We start from the raw sequence: 19,662 nt of genomic DNA, 5'->3' as shown, positions 1-19,662 counted from the left end.
AAATTTGAAAATATTTCACACGCTTGAGTGTGAAATGAAAATATAAAAAAACACGCATGATCTTGAGTGTGAAACACAATTGTGTGAATCGAGTATGTTCATTATCTCTTCACCTTCTTCCTTTCGTTTTAAGCGTTTCACACTTAGTGAGTGTGAAACACTCATTGAGTGTGAAAATGTTTCACAGTTAGTAGGTGTGAAAATACTATTTCACACTTTGATTATCTCTTTATAAGAGAGGGTATTACGGGAATTTAGAAAATAAAAGAGGGTGTGAGATTAATAATGAGGTGTTAAAATTAATGCCCATTGCCCCCCTAAATATTGACAGGTCCAATTTGTAAACTTGACGACGTACGGGTTCGATGGGCTTGGGCCATAAAGGGTAATATCAAGCCCCACAAGAGCGGTTTCCAATTTCCACTGACGAGTCGAGACCCAGTTTTTCACTCACGCGCCCCCACACATGACATGTAGTAGAAACACTACACAGACACACTCACTTAACTACACTCACTCTTACACAGTTGCAGCGTTTCAACAAAAATTTATTCTCTTCCGCCATTTTTGTCTCTCTCTCTCTCTTAGATCTTCTCTCTCCCTGCATTTCAGGGATCTAGAAGATTCCGTGTCACTCACAACCACCATTCTCGCTTTCTCTCCTCCTTCTTCTTCATCATCATCAAGGTTTTTCAATTGTACATGCTTCCTTCCTCGCTCTCCATAAACCCTCCACAACCTCTCAATTCCGCCTCACAATGCCGCCGCGCAGACGATAGCTTCCGGAGCTCAGGCGAGGTCACCGCTACCCCTTTCTGAGAAAATGCCAACGCCGATCACCTTCCTCCTCGCTCTCCTTCACTTGCTGCTTTTCTCTTGCTGCTCAGGTACTCGCTTTTCTCCAATTGCTTCATTGTCTCGTTGTTTTATTCGCGTTTGGTTCTTGTTAATTGAAAGAATTGAAAAGTTTAGTTTTTGGTGAATTACCATAAATGATTTGATTGTTGCCACTTTGCATTCCCTGGTCTTCAACCATTAGGGTAAAGCTTAGTTTAGTTCTATAGCTTGATGTTGACACTGATGGCGCTAGAAAGTTGCAATTTTGCTGGGAGTTCGTATTGTGATGCTTACATATTAGTTGGTTGGCAATTATGTTCTATTCGTTCTGCTCAATTGTTTATGATTTTAGTTTTATGTGTGTCGCATACGGCTTATGTTTCTTGCTTAACGGCTCTTTAGTAATCCGAGGTTGTTGTCAAATCAATTTACTTATTGGCTAACCCGTAATTCTCTGACACGGGGGAACAATGTGTATTGAATCTTGCTTACTTTGGTGTCTTTTGGGCTGTAGCTGTATGGTAACTATGCTGCGAATGGATTGACTTATATGTAAATATTATTGAGTATTTTGATCTCAGGGCAGCATTCTACTAAAGTTGTATTTAGCAATTTGATCCAACTGCATGTCTGCCATTTCCCGACTCCCATCTTCATTCTTTCTTCTCTATCTAATAATCTGAACACTGAGTAATAGTAATCTAGAAGCATATTCAGCTTGCCTCTGTGTCATAATTAAATCACTGTTCATAGCTTCCTCTTCGGATTCTACTTGTGTGTTTGCTTGGGATTATACCATCTCAATGGGCCGCGTATAAGATTTCATACTTGTTTATGTTTCTACTACAATATTAAAAAGGATAATCTTTGAGAGGATGTGCTATGATGGTAGAGGATCTTCAATGGATTTAAGGTGAGTATATAAACTAAATTGGAGGCAAGGATAATCTAGCAAGATATGTAGTAAAATACGCATCCAATATTTGAGAAGTTTTTTTTTTGTTTTTTGTTGAATGAATCCAATGCTATATTTCTATGTTCTTCTGCTGCTGTCCATATTGGATTGCATACTTTGCAATTAATGAAAATGAATCATATTAGAACTTGCACTTTTCCACTGGCTGAAGTTGGCTACATGAAAAGAATTAGGAAATTTTGGGGATAACTACTTGAAAAGGATTATCAATTATTTCTATTTTAAAGAGATTCCTTTTTAGATCTCTATATAGCACTATACCATTTTGTATGACATATTAGGTATTTTTCCTGCAGCGGAGCTGGGTTATACTGGTCTGTCTTTTGCTTCATCTGAACAAGCTAAAGCGTGGTTAAGTAAACCTTATTCTGGGCCATATTCTGCTCCTGTGCCAGCTCCATCTTATCAAGGTATATTATCGTCTTTTTCTATAACTTACTGTTACACTACATGTTTGCTATGATCCTAAGAATCAATATTATCCTATTTTAGGGCCCAGTGCGACTTTAAGATTGAAACATCCTCACCATCACCACAGTGTGAAACCTTATGCTGTGGCTCCATCCCGTTCTGAAGACCAAGGTAATTTCTGGAAGTTTGACTCCTTTCTTCTGCTCCTACTTTTACCTGGGGTTGGATTGTGTATAATATAATAGCTTTTTTGGTCTTCCTATATATGGTCACAATCTTGTTTTCCCTTGATATCTTTCTCTGCATCTCTGTTTGGTGATGTTAGTTGATGAACGGAACCATGGGTTGATTAGTTGTAACCTAATACTCTAAATTTTGTGACTCAGCTATCTTAGTCAGTTCTTTTAATGTATGCTATCATTTAAATATGATAAGATGCTATATATGGGCATACTGTCAAAGCCAAAATTATTTGGAAGATTCTTTGAATCTAACTAGTTTAATACTTCAAAAAAGTTGTGTTAAGTTAAGGTAGAAGTGTTATGTGGGAAGAATATTTTAAACTATAATTGCCTCTGGATGTTCTTTTAAGTTGCCTTTGCCTTTTAAAATTGTTTTCTGCTTCTATAGGTTATGATCGGGTCTAATGGGTTTAATTACAGTGGAGTGGAGTGGACCTAATTGTTTTTTTTTAATGAAAAATTCAATGTTTAATTTGTGGTGAGGTTAATCCCTTTCCTGATTGAAATACATGAAATTCTGCGTTGTAGCATTTTTTACACTCCCTCGTATATCATGACACAACCATTCACTCATTTTATAAAATATTTCTGGCAGCTTGTGGTCAAACCTGTACGGATCCGTTCACAGCAACTCCCTTTGGTTCACCTTGTGGTTGTGTATATCCCATGAAAGTCAGACTTATACTGGATGCAGCTCTTCTGGTTGTTTTATCAGTAATTGGTGACTTCGAGATTGAAGTTGCATCTGGAACATATTTGAAGCAAAGCCAGGTGAGGATAATGGGTGTCAATGCTGACATTCAAAATCAGGGAAGAACCATTGTTGATATTAATTTGGTTCCACTTGGAGATAGATTTGACAATATCACTGCAGTTCTGACATATAAGAGATTTTGGCACAAGAAAGTTCCTCTAAATCGGAGTCTTTTTGGTGATTACACAGTCTTGAACATTACTTATCCAGGTAGTTATTATGTTTTGTCCTAATAACATTTTATTTTATTCTTGTCATGTTGTTGTGACTGAAGCAGTTAGTATCAGGTATGCCATCACCGACGCCACATGGAACCTTACCTGGGAGGGGTCCTGATCCCGGTGAAAATACTGATGGTTTTCTCCCAGTCACTGCCGACGTTATGAGCAAGAGCGAGAAAATGAATCTTAGAACCATAATCTTCATTGCTTCATCTTGCATTTTACTCTTGCTGGTTTTGGTTGGAGCACTTATCATCATTTTTAAATGGAGGAAAACTAAGAGACCATCAAGTGCTGTTGACCCTCCATTCACATCATCTGTAAACAAGAGATCTGGTAAAGTTTTAAACTTCTATTTTGTAGGTGTGGGTGTCGTTTTTGTAAAATAATTTTCAGATGCTTATATAGAATTCGAAAAAATTGACATGAAGTGTTTTATTGTAAATTATTCTCTATCACTTCACGGTGCTTTCATTACCAAGTCTGAAAATTATTTTTCATATTCTATTTCTTGGAAAAGAAGTTGTAGAAGATTTCTTTTGCAAATTCACATGATATTGATCTCTGGACTTTTGAGGTTTGTCTAATGTCATTGATAACTAGATGTTAGTGTTGTGCCACACTTCAGTAAGGTTTCTGTGATTTACATGTGACTTCTTTCCGTGCTTCACTTGTATAGAATAGTTATAAAATCAGTTTTTTTTCACCCATAGGTACTAGTTTTTGTATGTGCATGATCAATAAGATAAACAAGATTGCCTCCACTTTTGTTTGTTATTGATAATGGTGTTTCAAATAAAGTAATGAAGTTAAAAAAAAAATCTCATTTATGGTGATGAGTTCCAGTTTCTCTAATTTGTGCACTTGTGTTCCTGAGTGGCATGCATAAATTGTTGCAAATATGGTACTTAGCCTCATGCAGTAATTGTAAGAATTATTACGTAGTTTTGGACACTTAATCGTCTATTTCATGCTGTAAATGGCATCATGATTGAGATAAAATATGAATGAATGATATGCAGCCATGGAGTCTATGCTGTCAAGCAGAATTACAAGCTCAAGATCAATGTCTGTAGTGTCCACCATGGCTACTTCTATTCGCTCTGTTAAAACGTTTTCCTTTTCTGAGCTTGAGAAAGCAACTGATAAGTTCAGTTCACAAAGAGTATTAGGAGAAGGAGGATTTGGGCGTGTTTATTGCGGTACATTGGATGATGGAACTGATGTTGCAGTTAAACTTCTAACAAGGGCTAAGCAGAATGGAGACAATGAATTCATTGTGGAAGTTGAGATGCTATGCCGTTTGCATCATCGAAATCTTGTGAAACTCATTGGTATATGCAGAGAAGGGCGCAGGCGTTGTTTGGTGTACGAGCTTGTTCGCAATGGCAATGTTGAGTCTCATTTGCATGGTAATTGATAACATATTTTCTTGGGCTTTGAGTATGCACCAATTATTCAATTTATTTGATAAATTAAAATTAACTCTCGTTAACTGTCCCTGTAGGTGTTGACAAGGAAAGCAGCCCTCTTGATTGGGATGCTCGGATGAAAATTGCCCTTGGAGCTGCAAGAGGATTGGCCTACCTTCACGAGGATTCTAATCCCCGTGTAATTCACCGAGACTTTAAAGCTAGCAATGTGTTGTTAGAAGAAAACTTTACCCCCAAGGTTTCTGATTTTGGATTAGCAAGGGAAGCAACCGAAGGAAATCACCATGTTTCTACAAGGGTCATGGGTACATTTGGGTAAGTAAGACTTTGCTGCATTTTGATTATTTCTTAAGAGTTACACTGCATAGCCTGAGTTTGTCTCTAACAAGCATAACTAGAAAGGTTGGTCCGAAGTGTATCCTGTACCTGTAAAGGAAGTGTAACTTTTCATAAGCGTTATTGAGTGTTATCATCATCATAAAGGTTTTCAACATCTTTCAGTTTTTGCCCAGATAATGTTTAACTCTACTTCCATGAGTTAACTCATATATTTTAGTTAATTAGCTACTCAAATCTTCCGATAGCTAAATACAAATTGTTATTCGTCCATCACGTGGTGTCTTCCCTTGTCTACTGAAAAGTTTACCAAAATTAAGTCCACGACTTCAACTACTGCATAAATTGTTACTCCAGCATCTTATAACTTGTGCATGATTGCCATCAGTTTTTGATGCCATTATAAATTCCTGCCCTCTATAATTATGCCATTTCTATCTGTTCAATTTTACAGATATGTTGCCCCAGAATATGCAATGACGGGCCATTTACTCGTCAAAAGTGACGTTTATAGTTATGGTGTCGTACTGCTCGAGCTTCTAACAGGCAGAAAACCTGTGGACATGTCTCAATCTCCCGGACAGGAGAATCTTGTAACATGGGCGCGCCCACTATTGACAAGTAGAGAGGGTTTAGAACAGCTGGTGGATCCATCTTTGGCCGGAAGCTATGACTTTGATGACATGGCAAAGGTGGCTGCTATTGCTTCAATGTGTGTGCACCCGGAGGTTGATCAGAGACCTTTTATGGGTGAAGTTGTGCAGGCTCTTAAGTTGATATGCAATGACAAAGATGAGGCCTGTAGTTTGAAGGAGTCTTCTGCTCCGGAGTCGGATTTTGGAGGTGACCTTGCATTTTCTGATAGCAGTAGGTGGAATGCTGAAGGGGTTACCCCTCGATTCATCACAATGGAATACAGTTCTGGTCGACTTGAAGGTGAAAACAGGCCGTTTTCAGCTTCAAGCTTGATTGAAGATGAGATATCTTTGCCAATTAGGCATGGGAATAGATCAGGTCCCTTGAGACCTGCCCGGAGCAAGCTATCCTTGTATAGATTTTCTGGAAGTAGGAGTGAACATGGAGTACTTCCTTCCAAGCGTGTTTGGAATGATGGTTACTGGCCTTAAGGTTTGAGGTTTCTTCTATAGAAATGTACAGTTAAAAAATGGGTTTGATTTGGTGACTGATTTTTAGGATAGGCGTCTCAAATTCCTAAAGTTTTCTTGTTAAGATTGGAGAGAACACATAGACATAGACTTCTAATTTTGAAATATTGATTTATTATGTCGGCAGGGAAGGCAACTTGAACAGTATTTCATAGTGTAAATGCCCTAAATTGTAGCTCAATTCGTCTGTTAACTAACTTTGGTCATTTGGTATACAGCCGGATGAAATGGGGATAGTTTAGTTTTTTTTTCCACCTTTTTTAGTGGAATCGAATTGCATAATTTTTTATTTTATGCCTAAATTCTTTTTTTTCCTCAAAGCTCCTTAATCAGATTAAGGCTTAAACCAATCAAGCTAAATGACACTTACAAGTAAAGGGAATCAAACCATAAGGAGCATTATAACATAGCACAACAAACACGGACGGATTCAGAAATTATTTTTCATATGGGATTATGTATATTTTGTAAACTCTGCACAACTTTTTTTTCATTCTCAATATTACCAATTTTTTTTGGCATCATTTATTTCTTCCCAAGCAAAATTCCTATATATAAAAACTATTTTATTAATATGAGTAACTTTAATCAAAATTTTGTGGCATCAAATACACCACATAAGTCTCAATATTAGCTTATAATTAGAGACGGAAGAAATATAATAATAAGATATAAAATAGTAATAATAATAAGAAGGAGGAAATATAATAATAAGAGATAAAATAGTAATAATAACAAGAAGGTGAACGTTCTAAAAAATAATAATAATAAGAAGGTGAAGTCTTGGGAGTGTCCAACCTATGCCTACCGTACCCAATAAATATTACACACCTAGACATGAAACAAAAAGTTGATAAAAAGTTAGAAGAATCGGAACACTAAATCATTAAGAATTTGATAAGAAGGTGAAACCTTGGAGTGTGGGGCAATGAGGGCTTTATGGGTTTGTCTAAATCACCATAAGAGACTACTTTTAACTCCATATTTAGTATTTTTAAAAAGTTTTTATAACTTAGGAGACTACTTTATTAGTAAGTAAGAATTGATCTCCTCTCTTTTTCATTTTAAGTTTCTCGTATATCCTTTCTAATGAAAATATGCATTTTTAACTCTCGCAATTACGGTATCATTTTAAAAGCGTTTATTTGAGTTTATCTTATAGTGTCTGCGCTTATACAAGTGCTCATCGAATAATAGCTTAAGTGGTAAGAGCTGTGTGACATAATGGTAAGACATGGCGGATGCAATTTAACTTTCTGATATAAAAAAACACACAGAAGTGTTTGACATCATGAATCTCATCAAACCTATTCTTTCCCCTTTTGATGTTTTGTTGTAATTGCCGAGCTCTTGATATCTAATGGGCTTATTTTTAGGTAGTGATCTTTGTTTTCTTTCAATGTGCTTTTTGACACATTATCTTGATTATTTGAGCTTTAGAAGAAGCCTTCAAGGAGTAATTTTATCTTGATTATATGATTAAGAATTGTGGTGTAACTCGCATTCTTACTTCAATTTTTGATTTTATTGGGCTTTCATTCGTTCGTAAAAGTGGTAATAGTGTCGCAGATTATCAGAGTTGGAAGTTTTTCTAGTTTCCCATTCTCGAATTCTCTTTGAGTGTGAAAGAGTTTCCTCCTAATTTTCTCCATCTTGTTCCATATTGTCTCCGCACCTACTTCTTTATTCTAATATATAAAGTTGTTATTTAAAAGAAAATCATGAATCATCTTAAACATTGATTGATGTAGAAAATTACATGAATAAATTAAAAAATGCAAGTGAGTCCTCGGAGAACGTAGAGGGCGGGGCGGAATTTGAGAAGTCAACTGAAGCATATCGCATCGCAACAACAACGCAAATGAGGTGATGGAAGGAGTGGACACCACAACACTACAAAACCACACAGTCAGTCACACATACACAACAAGTAGTTACACAAAAAAATGAAATCATCATCGCTTTCTTCTTCTTCCTCCTCAAATTCAAATAGCCACAGCTCCTCCTTCCAGTTCCACTCACCCTCGCCCTCCAGATTTGCAGAATCAAATTCAAAACTAACAATGTCTTCCGATTCCGCTCTTCCTCTCCCCGATAATCCAATCATCGTGAGTTTCTTACTTACTTACTTACTGTTCATCATTCTCACTCACCCACTCACTCACTCTGGAGGTTTTGTTTTGTTTTGCAGGTGGGATTTGGTGGGCTTGGTGTGGATATTTTGGCAGCGGTGCCATCATTTCCCAAACCGGATTCTAAAATCAGGACCACTCAGCTCAAGGTTTTCCTTTTCCGCCCTTTACCTAGCTCTCAATTCAATCCTTTTCTCGTTCTTTTTCTTTTTACAAATTCTTGTTAATCTTCATGATTACAAATTTAACAAATAAAACATATAAATGCTTAAATATGTTTCTGTTTATGTTGAAATTACTATAAGTTTTTAAATTCATTCAAGGTATCTAGCCTTTAATAATGACTAGATACATTAAAGACTAGATACATCATTTATTCAATGAATGTTGTTTTTTTGCTTATAATAGTTACGAGAGAGTGTGCCTCCTAGTTAAGAGATGTATAAAGCAAAAAAAAAAATATGTTGACACTTTAAATACACTCCCACCTAGATGAAATATGAAGACAAAATAAATAAATTAGTAACTAATATGACACGTGGTGTGATAGGAATTAAAAAGTGGAAAAGTGATAAAAAGAAAAATGTGATGGAAGACAAACCAGAGTGTGAATATATCAAAATTCAATTATAAAAGTCAAATAACTTCGAGATGTTCATTAAAAAATATAGTTAATATAATTGGTATTACTTTTTAATCATTTGTTAACTGACTCTGCATTTCGCCCAAGCTCTGGGGTAATTGTGTAGTGGGTTCTGGGCCCAGGGCCCTTTTGATGCTGACTCTACCTTTAACTAAACCCACTCACTTTCCCTCCGGTGGGGCATACTTTTATAAGTTATTTCTTTTCATTTCATTTCTACCACTAAAATTGAGCAATTGTTTTTTCTTAGATAACAATAACAATGTTATCTTGTCTTGTGTTCTGTTTAATCATGTGGAGCTAATGTCACATACATATATAGTGGGGCTAATTTGCTCTCATAGTGTTGCAGCTTATAACTTGAATCATACATAATCACACTATCAATTTGTCACTATCATTGTATCTAAACTAATAACACCGGCTTTTGCAAATTGGTCTACAAATTCTTCCTTTACCAACTTCTGTTCCAATTTAACTAAGGCAAATTCCGAGTGGACAGTTTTTTTTTTTCTTAAATTATATTTTTTAAAACTATAATTTCCTAATAATGGTGTAAATATAATCATGTGCTGAATAAGGTTTATGTTTGGTTGGGTAGGTCCAAGGAGGAGGAAACACTGGAAATGCTATGACTTGTGCTGCTCGTTTGGGCTTAAAGCCAAGGATAATTTCTAAGGTTTATTGATTTTGTTTCATCACTCTCATCCTCGTGGTTGTGGCTAATTTCTAATGCATATTTTGGAATATGAAATCACCAGGTTGCAAATGACATTCAAGGTAAGGGTCTGCTGGAAGAGCTAGAGGCTGAGGGGGTGGATAAGTCTTTGGTTGTGGTATGCATATATACGCGTCTTTCTTAATTTGTTGTTTGGCTTAAGTTATAATGACCAAGAGGTTAGAATCATAGAATAGAAGGATATGGAAAACACTACCGGAATTCTAAAATCTGGTATTCAAATTTAAGCTACCGGATTGTAGAATGCAGTTTTAACGTTCTAAAATGGGGTGATGTTTCATTGATAATCTGATTCATTTTCCATTTATTTCCAGGTCTCACAGGAAGGGACTACACCATTTAGTTACATTATTGTTGACAGCCAGACGTATGTGCCATTGTTTAAATTATTTTTACACAAAATTTATGTTGATTTTAGCTAGGTTTTACCTAATTTTTCACTTAAGGGCTTTGAAAATGTTAGTATTGACAATGACATTTAATAAAAAAGTAATGCTAAAAGAAAAATATGCTTAAGAAATAAAATATCTTTGAACTATGGAGGAGATATGTAAAAAATTTCGGAAAAAGAATTTTCAACAAGAGAAATTCAATCAATAGTACTTAAGAATAATAGAAAATATACAAGTATAATGCTGGTGTAAAGAGTGGGAACTCAAATATATTCCCAACATGTTGGAAATACTGAAGATTGCATGATATTATGTGATCTATCTTCATATGAAAATTCCTTGCATGATAAATTTCCATGGGCAACTTGAATGATTTGAGTGATTACCTTAATCATTCAGGAGTGAAAATTGATTAATCTTAGAACTTTGAACATTCAGGAAAACACGCACTTGTATATTCACTCCAGGATATCCTCCAATGGTACCAGAAGATCTTCCACGAGCAAGTTTGTTAGCTGCATTGGATGGAGCTAGAGTGGCCTATTTTGATGCAAGGATGACTCAAACTGCTCTTGTCATTGCTCAAGAGGTAATTAAATATTAGTTGTAACATAAGTTAAGTCATGTTGAGGACGAGCCTCGGCGCAATGGTAAGGTACCATTGGCTTTGCGGTCACAGGTTTGAATCGTGAACTCAGCCTCTTGGAAAAGTGCAAGGTAAGTAGATCCACAAAGTGGGTCTGGCCCCTCCATGGATCTCACGCATAGCGGAAGCTTTATAGCATCAGGTTTGCCCATAATAGGTTAAGTCATGCTCATGAAAAGCTTCCATTAGAATGATTCTCGTTACATTTGTGTTAATTGGCATGTTTATGAGTTATGACTACTATAAGTACTTTTTCTGAAGAGAAATGTCCATGGTTGTTAAACTCTAGTTTGAAATGTCATTGGTTAACCTTGAAGGTAACAGAGCACAAGCCTCATATTAGTAGGGTGGAAACTAGAAAAATCCAAATTACCTGGGCTTGAATGACTGCAGTTAACATTTTAAGAAGATAGAGCCATCTGATGAAATGTAATCTAATTTAATTATATTTTTTCTCTTGCAGGCATTTCGCCAGAATATATCTATCTTAGTCGATGCTGAAAGGCCAAGGGAAGGGTTGAATGACCTCCTGGAATTGGCTGATTATGTTGTATGCTCAGAGAAATTTCCAGAGGCAAGTGAATCATACTATCATGAAGTAGAATTACTACTAGGAGATCACAAAACACTGAGGGACTATCAGTTGCTTTGGGACTAAAGTCACTAAGTAATACTGTGCCTTAGGTAGTAACATTAACAAATTCACATAATTTTGTGTTCAGATTTGGTTGAACTATTTCTTTGTCAAAATTCATCAACATGAATAACTTGCTTTTCGAAGTTTGTAAATATAATAATTCGTTACATTTTAACAGGCCTGGACAGGGGCATCATCTATTCCAAGAGCACTAGTATCAATTATTTTAAGGCTGCCAAGGGTTAAATTTGTCATTGCAACTTTGGGAGAAAATGGCTGTATAATGCTTGAGAAATGTATAGATGGTAAGCAAATACGTCTCATCCCTCCTTGTTTGGGCCTCATAAAGATGAAAGAATGGGAAAAAACTGTAGCATCTGGTTAAATAACCTTTTTTTCCATTCTCATTGAAGTTCCTTTTATAAAGTAACTTGCATTATACTTTCTAGCAGAGGGTTCTATCTTAGAAGAAATGGATCTGGACAGCTCTTTGAAATCATTAACAATGAGAAAGGATGGCAGCATAGCCATGCCAACTTGCGTTGCCTCGGTAATAACTGTGTAAAACTTATAGCTGTTTGTTCCCTATTGTGATAACTCTATATTGAGCTCTGATTGTGCAAGGGGAAATGATTCCTTTTCTTACTGCTTTATCCTATGAGCAAGATAACATCCTTTTCCTTTTGCCATTGACTGTATTTATTTGATGTGATGGTGTACAATTTATCTACTGTGGAAAGGGAGTTGATCTTTTGGTAATCAACATTGTCTTACACCTTGATTACATGATTACATGATTACTTAGCCTAATATTTTAACATCTGGTCTTATCATGGGAAACCAAAATGTTTGCTACTAGGAAATTTCTTGTATTGTCACGTCTTAGAAGCACTTGTTACATTAAGCATGTTTACTTGCCATAAGAGCACTTTCCATTATTCTGACTTGGGTATATGCCCTCAGGTAAATTCTACTTTGATTGATCTTTTTGCTTAATCCTCCCAGTCTGTTACAAAATTTAGAGCAGAAGGGATAGGATGTGTGTGTGGGAGGTTGTATATTGGGACAGCCGAAAAGATTCCGCCATCAGAGCTTATTGATACAACTGGTGCCGGGGATGCATTTATCGGAGCTGTTTTATATGGTATGATCAGCCTATTCATATTGTATCTGCACATGAGAGCCTTAATTGTGATTTTTCCATTGAACTTGTCAGTGTCAAAAATGTGTTTGATGAGTTTAATTATAAAATTTACAGAGCCTCTCTTTTATTTGCAGCAATCTGTGCCAACTTCTCACCAGAGAAAATGTTGCCATTTGCTTCTTATGTGGTAAGCACTGAGCAGCACAAGATGCAAGTAATTACCAAACTAGAGCTAGAAATAAGATGACATAATTTAGATATATAATCATTATTAGACATTCAAAAGGTTGTTACAAAATGCAGAACACTAATGTAAAGTGTTTTCATACTTTTCTGGAGGTAATTTAATTCAAAGTTGGGAAACAATCAAGGTTATACCAGTGTACCAGATATGGCTTTTTTGCTGCTATATATAAGTGTATTGGTTGTTTGTTTTTTCATGCTAATTACAGGCAGCTGCCAAATGTAGAGCTCTTGGTGCTAGGACTGGTCTTCCATACAGCACTGAGCCATACCTGGTATCCTTTGCTAAGTAGAGCTCCAATCTGGTCATGGAAATAGTCAGCATAGTATGCAAGATACAAGGCTCAAGCAGCATACAAATTATGCACTTACAGTTACATTTCACTTTATGACCTATCATTTAGCTCAAATGCTTGAAAGTTTTAATGTAATAAACTTGTGTCATATGCTAAAGCATCTAATTTTGGTAATGGTTGATTTATGGTTTTTTTTTTACATGATTGTGTAAGTTCTATTAGAAGTACTATTTTTAATTTAAAATAAGGCTTAAATAAAAATTTATTCCCTAAATTTACAAGAAAATTTGGTTTTGTCTCTACCATTCAATTTTTATGGTTTTGGTCTCTACTTTATATAACTATGGTTGTAGCCTTCGTTTTATAATATTTCATTGTTAAATGGTGATGTGCTAACATAAGATCATATCACTATTGTCGTCCCCTCTTTTTGTTATCACGCTTTCATTGCTCCGCTTTATAATATTCCACTATTACAAGATTGTTTAAAAGTAAATGTATTGGCGGCAACGCTCTCGAGCAGTTTGGTTGAAAGAGGGGGACAAAAACACTCGTTTCTTCCATGGAAAAGCCACTCAAAGACAGAAGGTAAATCGATTGAAAAAGATGAGAGATGAGCATGGTGCTTGGATATATGGGGAAGAGAAACTTGGACATCTTATGTGCAGTTTTTTCCAAGAGATTATTAGCTCATCACAAACTCAAAATATTGACAAGGCATGCGCGGCTATCCAGCACAAGGTTAGCAATGAAGGTAAGGCTTGGCTAAATGACAGGTTCACAGCACTGGAGGTGAAGCAAGCTTTATTCATGATGCACCCTAACAAGGCGCCAGGACCAGACGGTTTCTCACCAGGTTTCTTCCAGAGATATTGGCACGTGGTGGGTGAGGATGTTACAAACTCGGTCCTAGCTGTTTTGAATGAGGGGGATGACCCAACTGAAGTCAATAAAACCTTCATCTGCCTCATACCAAAGGTGAAGGAACCGGAGCACCCAAAGGACTTGCGCCCAATCAGCCTGTGTAACGTGGTGATGAGGATTGTCACGAAGTGCATTGCTAATAGAATGAAACCTATATTGGAGGAGGTAGTGGGGGAACAACAAAGTGCTTTCTTACCTGGTAGATAGATTACAGATAATGCTCTGACAGGTTTTGAGGTATTCCACTATATGAAGCGTCTGAAGGGGAAGAAAGGTTTTATGACTCTCAAATTAGATATGTCAAAGGCCTATGATCGCGTGGAATGGGATTTTCTTAGGAAGGTACTTATTTTTATGAATTTTCCAACACGGTTGATTGAGGTTATTATGAAATGTGTTACCTCTGTTTCCTATGGCATTCTGATTAATGGTACTCCCACCCCATGGTTTCTCCCTGAAAGGGGTCTTAGGCAGGGTGATCCTTTATCACCCTACCTATTTATTTTATGTGTGGAAGCATTTTCTGGTTTATATGTGGAACAGATGAAGCAAAAGACCTTACACGGGGTGGTGGTTGCTCGTGGTGCCCCGGAGATTAGCCATCTCTTCTTTGCGGATGATAGCCTAATCTTCTCAAGAGCAACACTAGAGGAAGCGGAGGTGGTATGTAAGGTGATTAAGGAGTATGAGCAAGCTTCTGGACAGTTGGTAAATCTTGACAAGTCAGAGGTGAACTTCAGCCAAAATGTGTCTGAGAATAGGAAAAATATGATCCGGGACCGGATGGGAGTTAAGGCTGTGGAGGTTCAGGAGAAGTACTTGGGGCTACCAACAATAATTGAAAAAGATCAAAGAAGCAGATTTTTGCTAAGGTGGAAGATAGAATGTGGAAGAAACTCAAAGGGTGGAAGGAACAAGCACTCTCAAAAGCGGGAAAGAAGTTCTATTGAAGTCAGTAGCTCAAGCCATCCCGTCTTATATCATGAGTTGTTTCCGTATTCCAGTGGGTAGTTGTCAGCGGATGGAGGCTATGTGTGCTAAATTCTAGTGGGGACAAAGAGGTACAGAAAGGAAAATCCATTGGAACAAATGGCATGACTTATGTAGGCCAAAAGAGCATGGAGGTTTAGGGTTTCGTAATTTGGAGGACTTCAATACGTCGTTGCTCGCCAAACAGGTGTGGAGGTTAACTCATAATGAGAAACGACTCTTGTACAGGGTCTGGAAGGCAAGATACTTCCCTAAATCCTCACTTTTGGAGGCGGGAATTGGCCACAATCCTAGCTATGCGTGGCAGAGCATTTGGGGCGTGAAACAGGAAGTGGAGTGGGGATTAAAATGGGTGGTTGGTGATGGTAATAGCATACGAGTGTGGCAGGACCCGTGGTTGCCTGGAGACTCTTCGGGGTTGGTTTTATCTTCTGCGCCGGTAGATACGAGTGTGTCAAAGGTGGCTGATCTCATGCACTGCGACTTCCCACGACGATGGAATGTTGACCTGATTCATAGCACCTTCAATGCTCAGGAAGCACGACTAATCCAGAGTATCCCTGTAAGTTGGACTGGCATTAAAGACAAGAGTGTTTGGCGATGGACTCATAATGGCATGTTCTCTGTACGCTCTTTATACTGGCAGCTGCAGCAGCGGAAATTGGCGGGGATGGAGAGCACATCAACAACAGGTAGTTATCCCTGGAAAAAGATATGGAAATTGAAGGTTCCACACAAAGTGAAACACTTCCTCCTGCGGATGCTCAGGAATACTCTCCCGTGTCGTAACAACTTGATCAAGAGGGGGTCTTGCTTCATAATCAGTGCGTGTTCTGCAACGCAAGTGAACCCGAGACCATGGACCATTTGTTTATGCGGTGTGAGTGGACCAAACGATGCTGGTTTAGCTCCGTTTTGTCCATCAGAATGGATAACATAGCAGATGATTATCGTACATGGTGGGCAGGGTTGCTTTCAACCGGAGACCTGGATGTTACAGGGCAAGTGGCCATGCAAGCATGGACTATATGGAAGCAGAGAAATGAACTGGTTCATCAAGGAACACAACCAGATGTGCAGCGCACGATTGAGATGGCTCATGAGTTGTGGGTGGAATGGAAAGGCTATGCAAATGAGAAGAAGTCCAAGCCGATAATGGAGCAAGAAGGTGAGAGCTGGAAAAAACCCGATGAGGGACTGTTGAAAATCAATCTTGACGCTGGATGGTCGGGGAGCAACGGACAAGGTTTTGGCATGGTGATCAGGGATCATAGGGGGGAGTGTATGTTCGCAACTACATCTTTTTCTCCACATAGAGCTGCTCCCATTGTTGCGGAATCAAAGGCGTTGAGATGGGCGATTCAAATGGCTCAGCGATTGGAATTGACACATATTATTCTTGAAACGGATGCTAAGAATGTGGTGGAAAATTTCCTGGGACATCAGGATACTCCAGCTATAGCACCAATCATCCATGACTGTCGACGTTTAGCTACTTCCATGGAGCAGGTTGTAATATGCCATACTAAGAGGGGGGGGGGATAAAGTAGCTCACTTGTTAGCAGCTAGTGCATGCAATACTCCTAATGCTGTATGGTGGGATAAATTTCCTGATGTAATTGCTACAGATCTATTAGCTGATGTATTTTCTGTTTTAATTTAATGAAAGACGTACTTTCCATAAAAAAAAAAGATGTATGCACTGCTTAAAATAAACGCTTGGTCTAAGTTTGTGGTAAAATAGAATTTAAACTGATGATATTTAATTATATGAATTTAGTTTGTTTTTTATTGTTTTTAAACTCACTAATCTGAACCAGATTTGATTAAGATCAGATTGCTTTGGTTGGACCATTGAGAGTTTGATATATAAAGAATAAATAAATTTGAGAATTCAAACAATTTCGATTCAAAATGAAGTTGACCTATTAGCTAAACTAGTATTAACTATTAACCAAGTAAATTATTTTTTTGGTACATTGGCTAAAAAAACAAAAAACACTACAACTTGAGAGCTAAAACTCTAGAGTAGTCACTTCTCAGAATATCCTGAATCCCCGGAGGGGGGGGGGGGTGCTCGTGCACAACAAAAGCCCCAGTAGACGTTGCACCCAACTTTGCAAACACATCCGCAACAGCGTTCCCTTCGCGAAGCACATGGGTGAAAGTCACTTCCCACTCGCGCCTCTGCAAACTCTGAATAGCACCAATCACTGTCGCATACGGATGGAACATCACAAGGACCTTAGCAACCAACCTAACTGCTTGAAGCGAATTAGATGAAGGAACTCTTTCTTCCATAGCTGGACAACTTGGAAGACAAACTATATTGACTAGGAAAATGCACCCTATGAAGGGTAGTTGCTGCAACATTAATGATACCAGTGATGAGGATGACCATGCTCCCAAATCATGATTTTTATCTTTATCTAATGTCGTATCTACTCTTTTACTCTTCTTATGTCTTTTTATCCTTAATATTGCAAAAAGTAATAGCAACCAAGACATAAATATAAATCTAATCACTAATTAATAAACGTATGAGTCATTGATGTGCCAAACTGCAAGTGTACAGTTTCGCCTGGGGTTTAATTATCGAACACAAGGATTGTGTGTGTTTACTTATAAATATACCAATTTAGTTGTAAGGACGAAAAAATAAATATAAAAATAGAGAATTGATTGATTGTGATTATTGCGAAAAGAAATCAAGAAAAACAAATAAACGGTTGTTGATTTGTAAACTTAGGGGGAAAAGCTGCACTAGGGAATTGAATCGGTTACCCTCGTTATGCATGTACCCGCTCCAGTTACATATGAATTCGCCTAAACTCGTTCAAGGCGCTATGTCTATGTGATTACTTACTAATTCTTTAGTCAAGTTCTCCTTCTAGTTAATTAGTGATAGCTAATCCCTTAGTACCTAATCCTAATTAACTAGAGATTCAGTTCAATATCAGACAATCACAGATTAATTGCTATCCTTATCCCTAAGGCGTAGAGACCAAAATCCAATTCCTCTCTAAATCCCTAGTTCCTATCAATTTCCCAATTGTATAAAAACAAGTAAAACAATCTATGTGCATTAGATAACAATCACAGCAAGAGAGAAATTCAAGAACGGAATATAGTCATTCATATAAAAACCAAAACGAATCCAAACATAATCAAAGATGTAACTTCATCTATCCCTAATGCAAAAGAGGATTAGTTCCTCATAGTCATAGGAAACAATTCAAGAAAAAGATAGCAAAACATCAAAATTACAATAGAAACCTGTAAGGGATCCTAAAGAACTCAGAGCTCTGCCTCCAAAAGTCTCTCCCAATGTTTCAACGTGAAAAGATATCTAAACTAGGTTAAAAACGCACTTAAATAGATTCTGGCTGATATTTCGCGCAAATGCACGAACTTTGTAAAGGAACTCGCGCAAAACTTTCCAGCAGCTACTTCCTTGGCGCGTCTGCGCGAAATGCAAGAGGAAATTGGTGCAGAACTGGCGCAAATAAATCCAGATTGTTCCAGGTTTCGAAATTCATATCTTTCTCCCTTGATTTGCTTCTTGTTTCCATATCTTCTCCTAAAATAACAATAACAATAAGGGAAAATAAGTAAAACCTAATAAAAAAGATTAACTAGAAGATAGAATAAGATCACCAACCCAAATAACTTAAGTAAATCCTAATAAAACATAAATAAAAATCATAAAATTATAGAAAATACTAAAAAAACATAAAAATAATAAAATGCATGGAATAATTCTAAAGTGACCTAAAATGACTAAAATATCCTAAATAATATATTAAAATGCATGAAAATTATATAGAAAAATAGCATTTAATCCCGGGTCATCAGTCATGGAATCTGAAACAATAACATTTACATGAAATTTGGATGAAGCTTGCAAGTGAATAGTAAAGAGGCATAAGTTATAAAATTAAAGTGCATTCAATAAATTTTTAGTAGTTATAGAATGAGGATTCCTAAAGTTCCATTCTATATTAACAATTATAATAATTATTGTCATAATTAAATATTATTATATCACTCGCACATTTTTTTATTGTAGTTTTAATGTTGGAATAAATGAGATATGCAAAAGTGTTGGAAAAATTAAAATTAAAAGAGTAATATATGGAACTTGATTAAAAATAATAATAGAATAATTTATTATTTAAAGAAGAAATATCAAACACATATAGATATGAGATCTATATCACACTTAGGTAAATATTCAAATTGAAATAAATACAAACATTTGATTTAAGAAAAATTTCTTAGAAAATTTAATCCTCCTATCTCTAAATTTTAAACCAAAACCAATATAAAGTTAAATTTAATTTTAATTAATATTTTATTGATTTAAAATTAAATTAAATTGAAATAAATGGTTTAAATACGATTTACTCATAAAGCTAATGTTTATATCCCATTGAACGTGTCCGGTAGGAAGATTGTTCGGTTAAGAACAAGTTCTTCATTCCCTTGTACCATCCTGTG

The 19,662-nt window shown here is 36.7% G+C and overlaps 3 protein-coding genes across 5 annotated transcripts; all 3 read left to right on the top strand.

Moving 5' to 3' along the window:
* Window positions 1–483: 483 nt before the first annotated feature.
* LOC130720217 (receptor-like serine/threonine-protein kinase ALE2) lies at window positions 484–6,630 on the top strand. Its single transcript, XM_057570843.1, has 8 exons — window positions 484–887; window positions 2,110–2,223; window positions 2,306–2,395; window positions 3,062–3,430; window positions 3,508–3,777; window positions 4,464–4,853; window positions 4,949–5,189; window positions 5,665–6,630. Exons 1-8 carry the CDS (start codon window positions 824–826, stop codon window positions 6,335–6,337), a joined length of 2,211 nt encoding a protein of 736 aa, XP_057426826.1. The 5' UTR covers window positions 484–823; the 3' UTR covers window positions 6,338–6,630.
* Window positions 6,631–8,120: 1,490 nt separating this feature from the next.
* On the top strand, window positions 8,121–13,492 carry LOC130720076 (uncharacterized). 3 transcript variants are annotated; one of them, XM_057570675.1, is made up of 12 exons: window positions 8,129–8,484; window positions 8,568–8,657; window positions 9,753–9,830; window positions 9,913–9,987; window positions 10,205–10,257; window positions 10,721–10,871; window positions 11,392–11,502; window positions 11,744–11,870; window positions 12,015–12,115; window positions 12,571–12,709; window positions 12,844–12,896; window positions 13,162–13,492. In XM_057570675.1, exons 1-12 carry the CDS (start codon window positions 8,323–8,325, stop codon window positions 13,243–13,245), a joined length of 1,224 nt encoding a protein of 407 aa, XP_057426658.1. In that variant the 5' UTR covers window positions 8,129–8,322; the 3' UTR covers window positions 13,246–13,492. The 3 variants fall into 3 exon arrangements, with proteins under 3 accessions (XP_057426661.1, XP_057426658.1, XP_057426660.1); XM_057570677.1 differs by having other exon boundaries at window positions 8,132–8,484; window positions 12,018–12,115; XM_057570678.1 differs by lacking the exons at window positions 12,844–12,896; window positions 13,162–13,492 and having other exon boundaries at window positions 8,121–8,484; window positions 12,529–12,703.
* A 929-nt stretch (window positions 13,493–14,421) lies between these two features.
* LOC130719530 (uncharacterized) lies at window positions 14,422–16,799 on the top strand. Its single transcript, XM_057570150.1, has 4 exons — window positions 14,422–15,167; window positions 15,280–15,854; window positions 16,130–16,671; window positions 16,791–16,799. The coding sequence occupies exons 1-4, from the start codon at window positions 14,422–14,424 to the stop codon at window positions 16,797–16,799; spliced, it is 1,872 nt and encodes a 623-aa protein (XP_057426133.1).
* The last annotated feature ends 2,863 nt before the right edge of the window (window positions 16,800–19,662 follow it).

Source organism: Lotus japonicus, chromosome 5, assembly GCF_012489685.1.
Source record: "Lotus japonicus ecotype B-129 chromosome 5, LjGifu_v1.2".
NCBI classification, from domain to species: Eukaryota; Viridiplantae; Streptophyta; class Magnoliopsida; order Fabales; family Fabaceae; genus Lotus; species Lotus japonicus.
The sequence above is the reverse complement of the archived record's forward strand: the minus strand, read 5'-3'. Positions and strand labels throughout refer to the sequence as shown.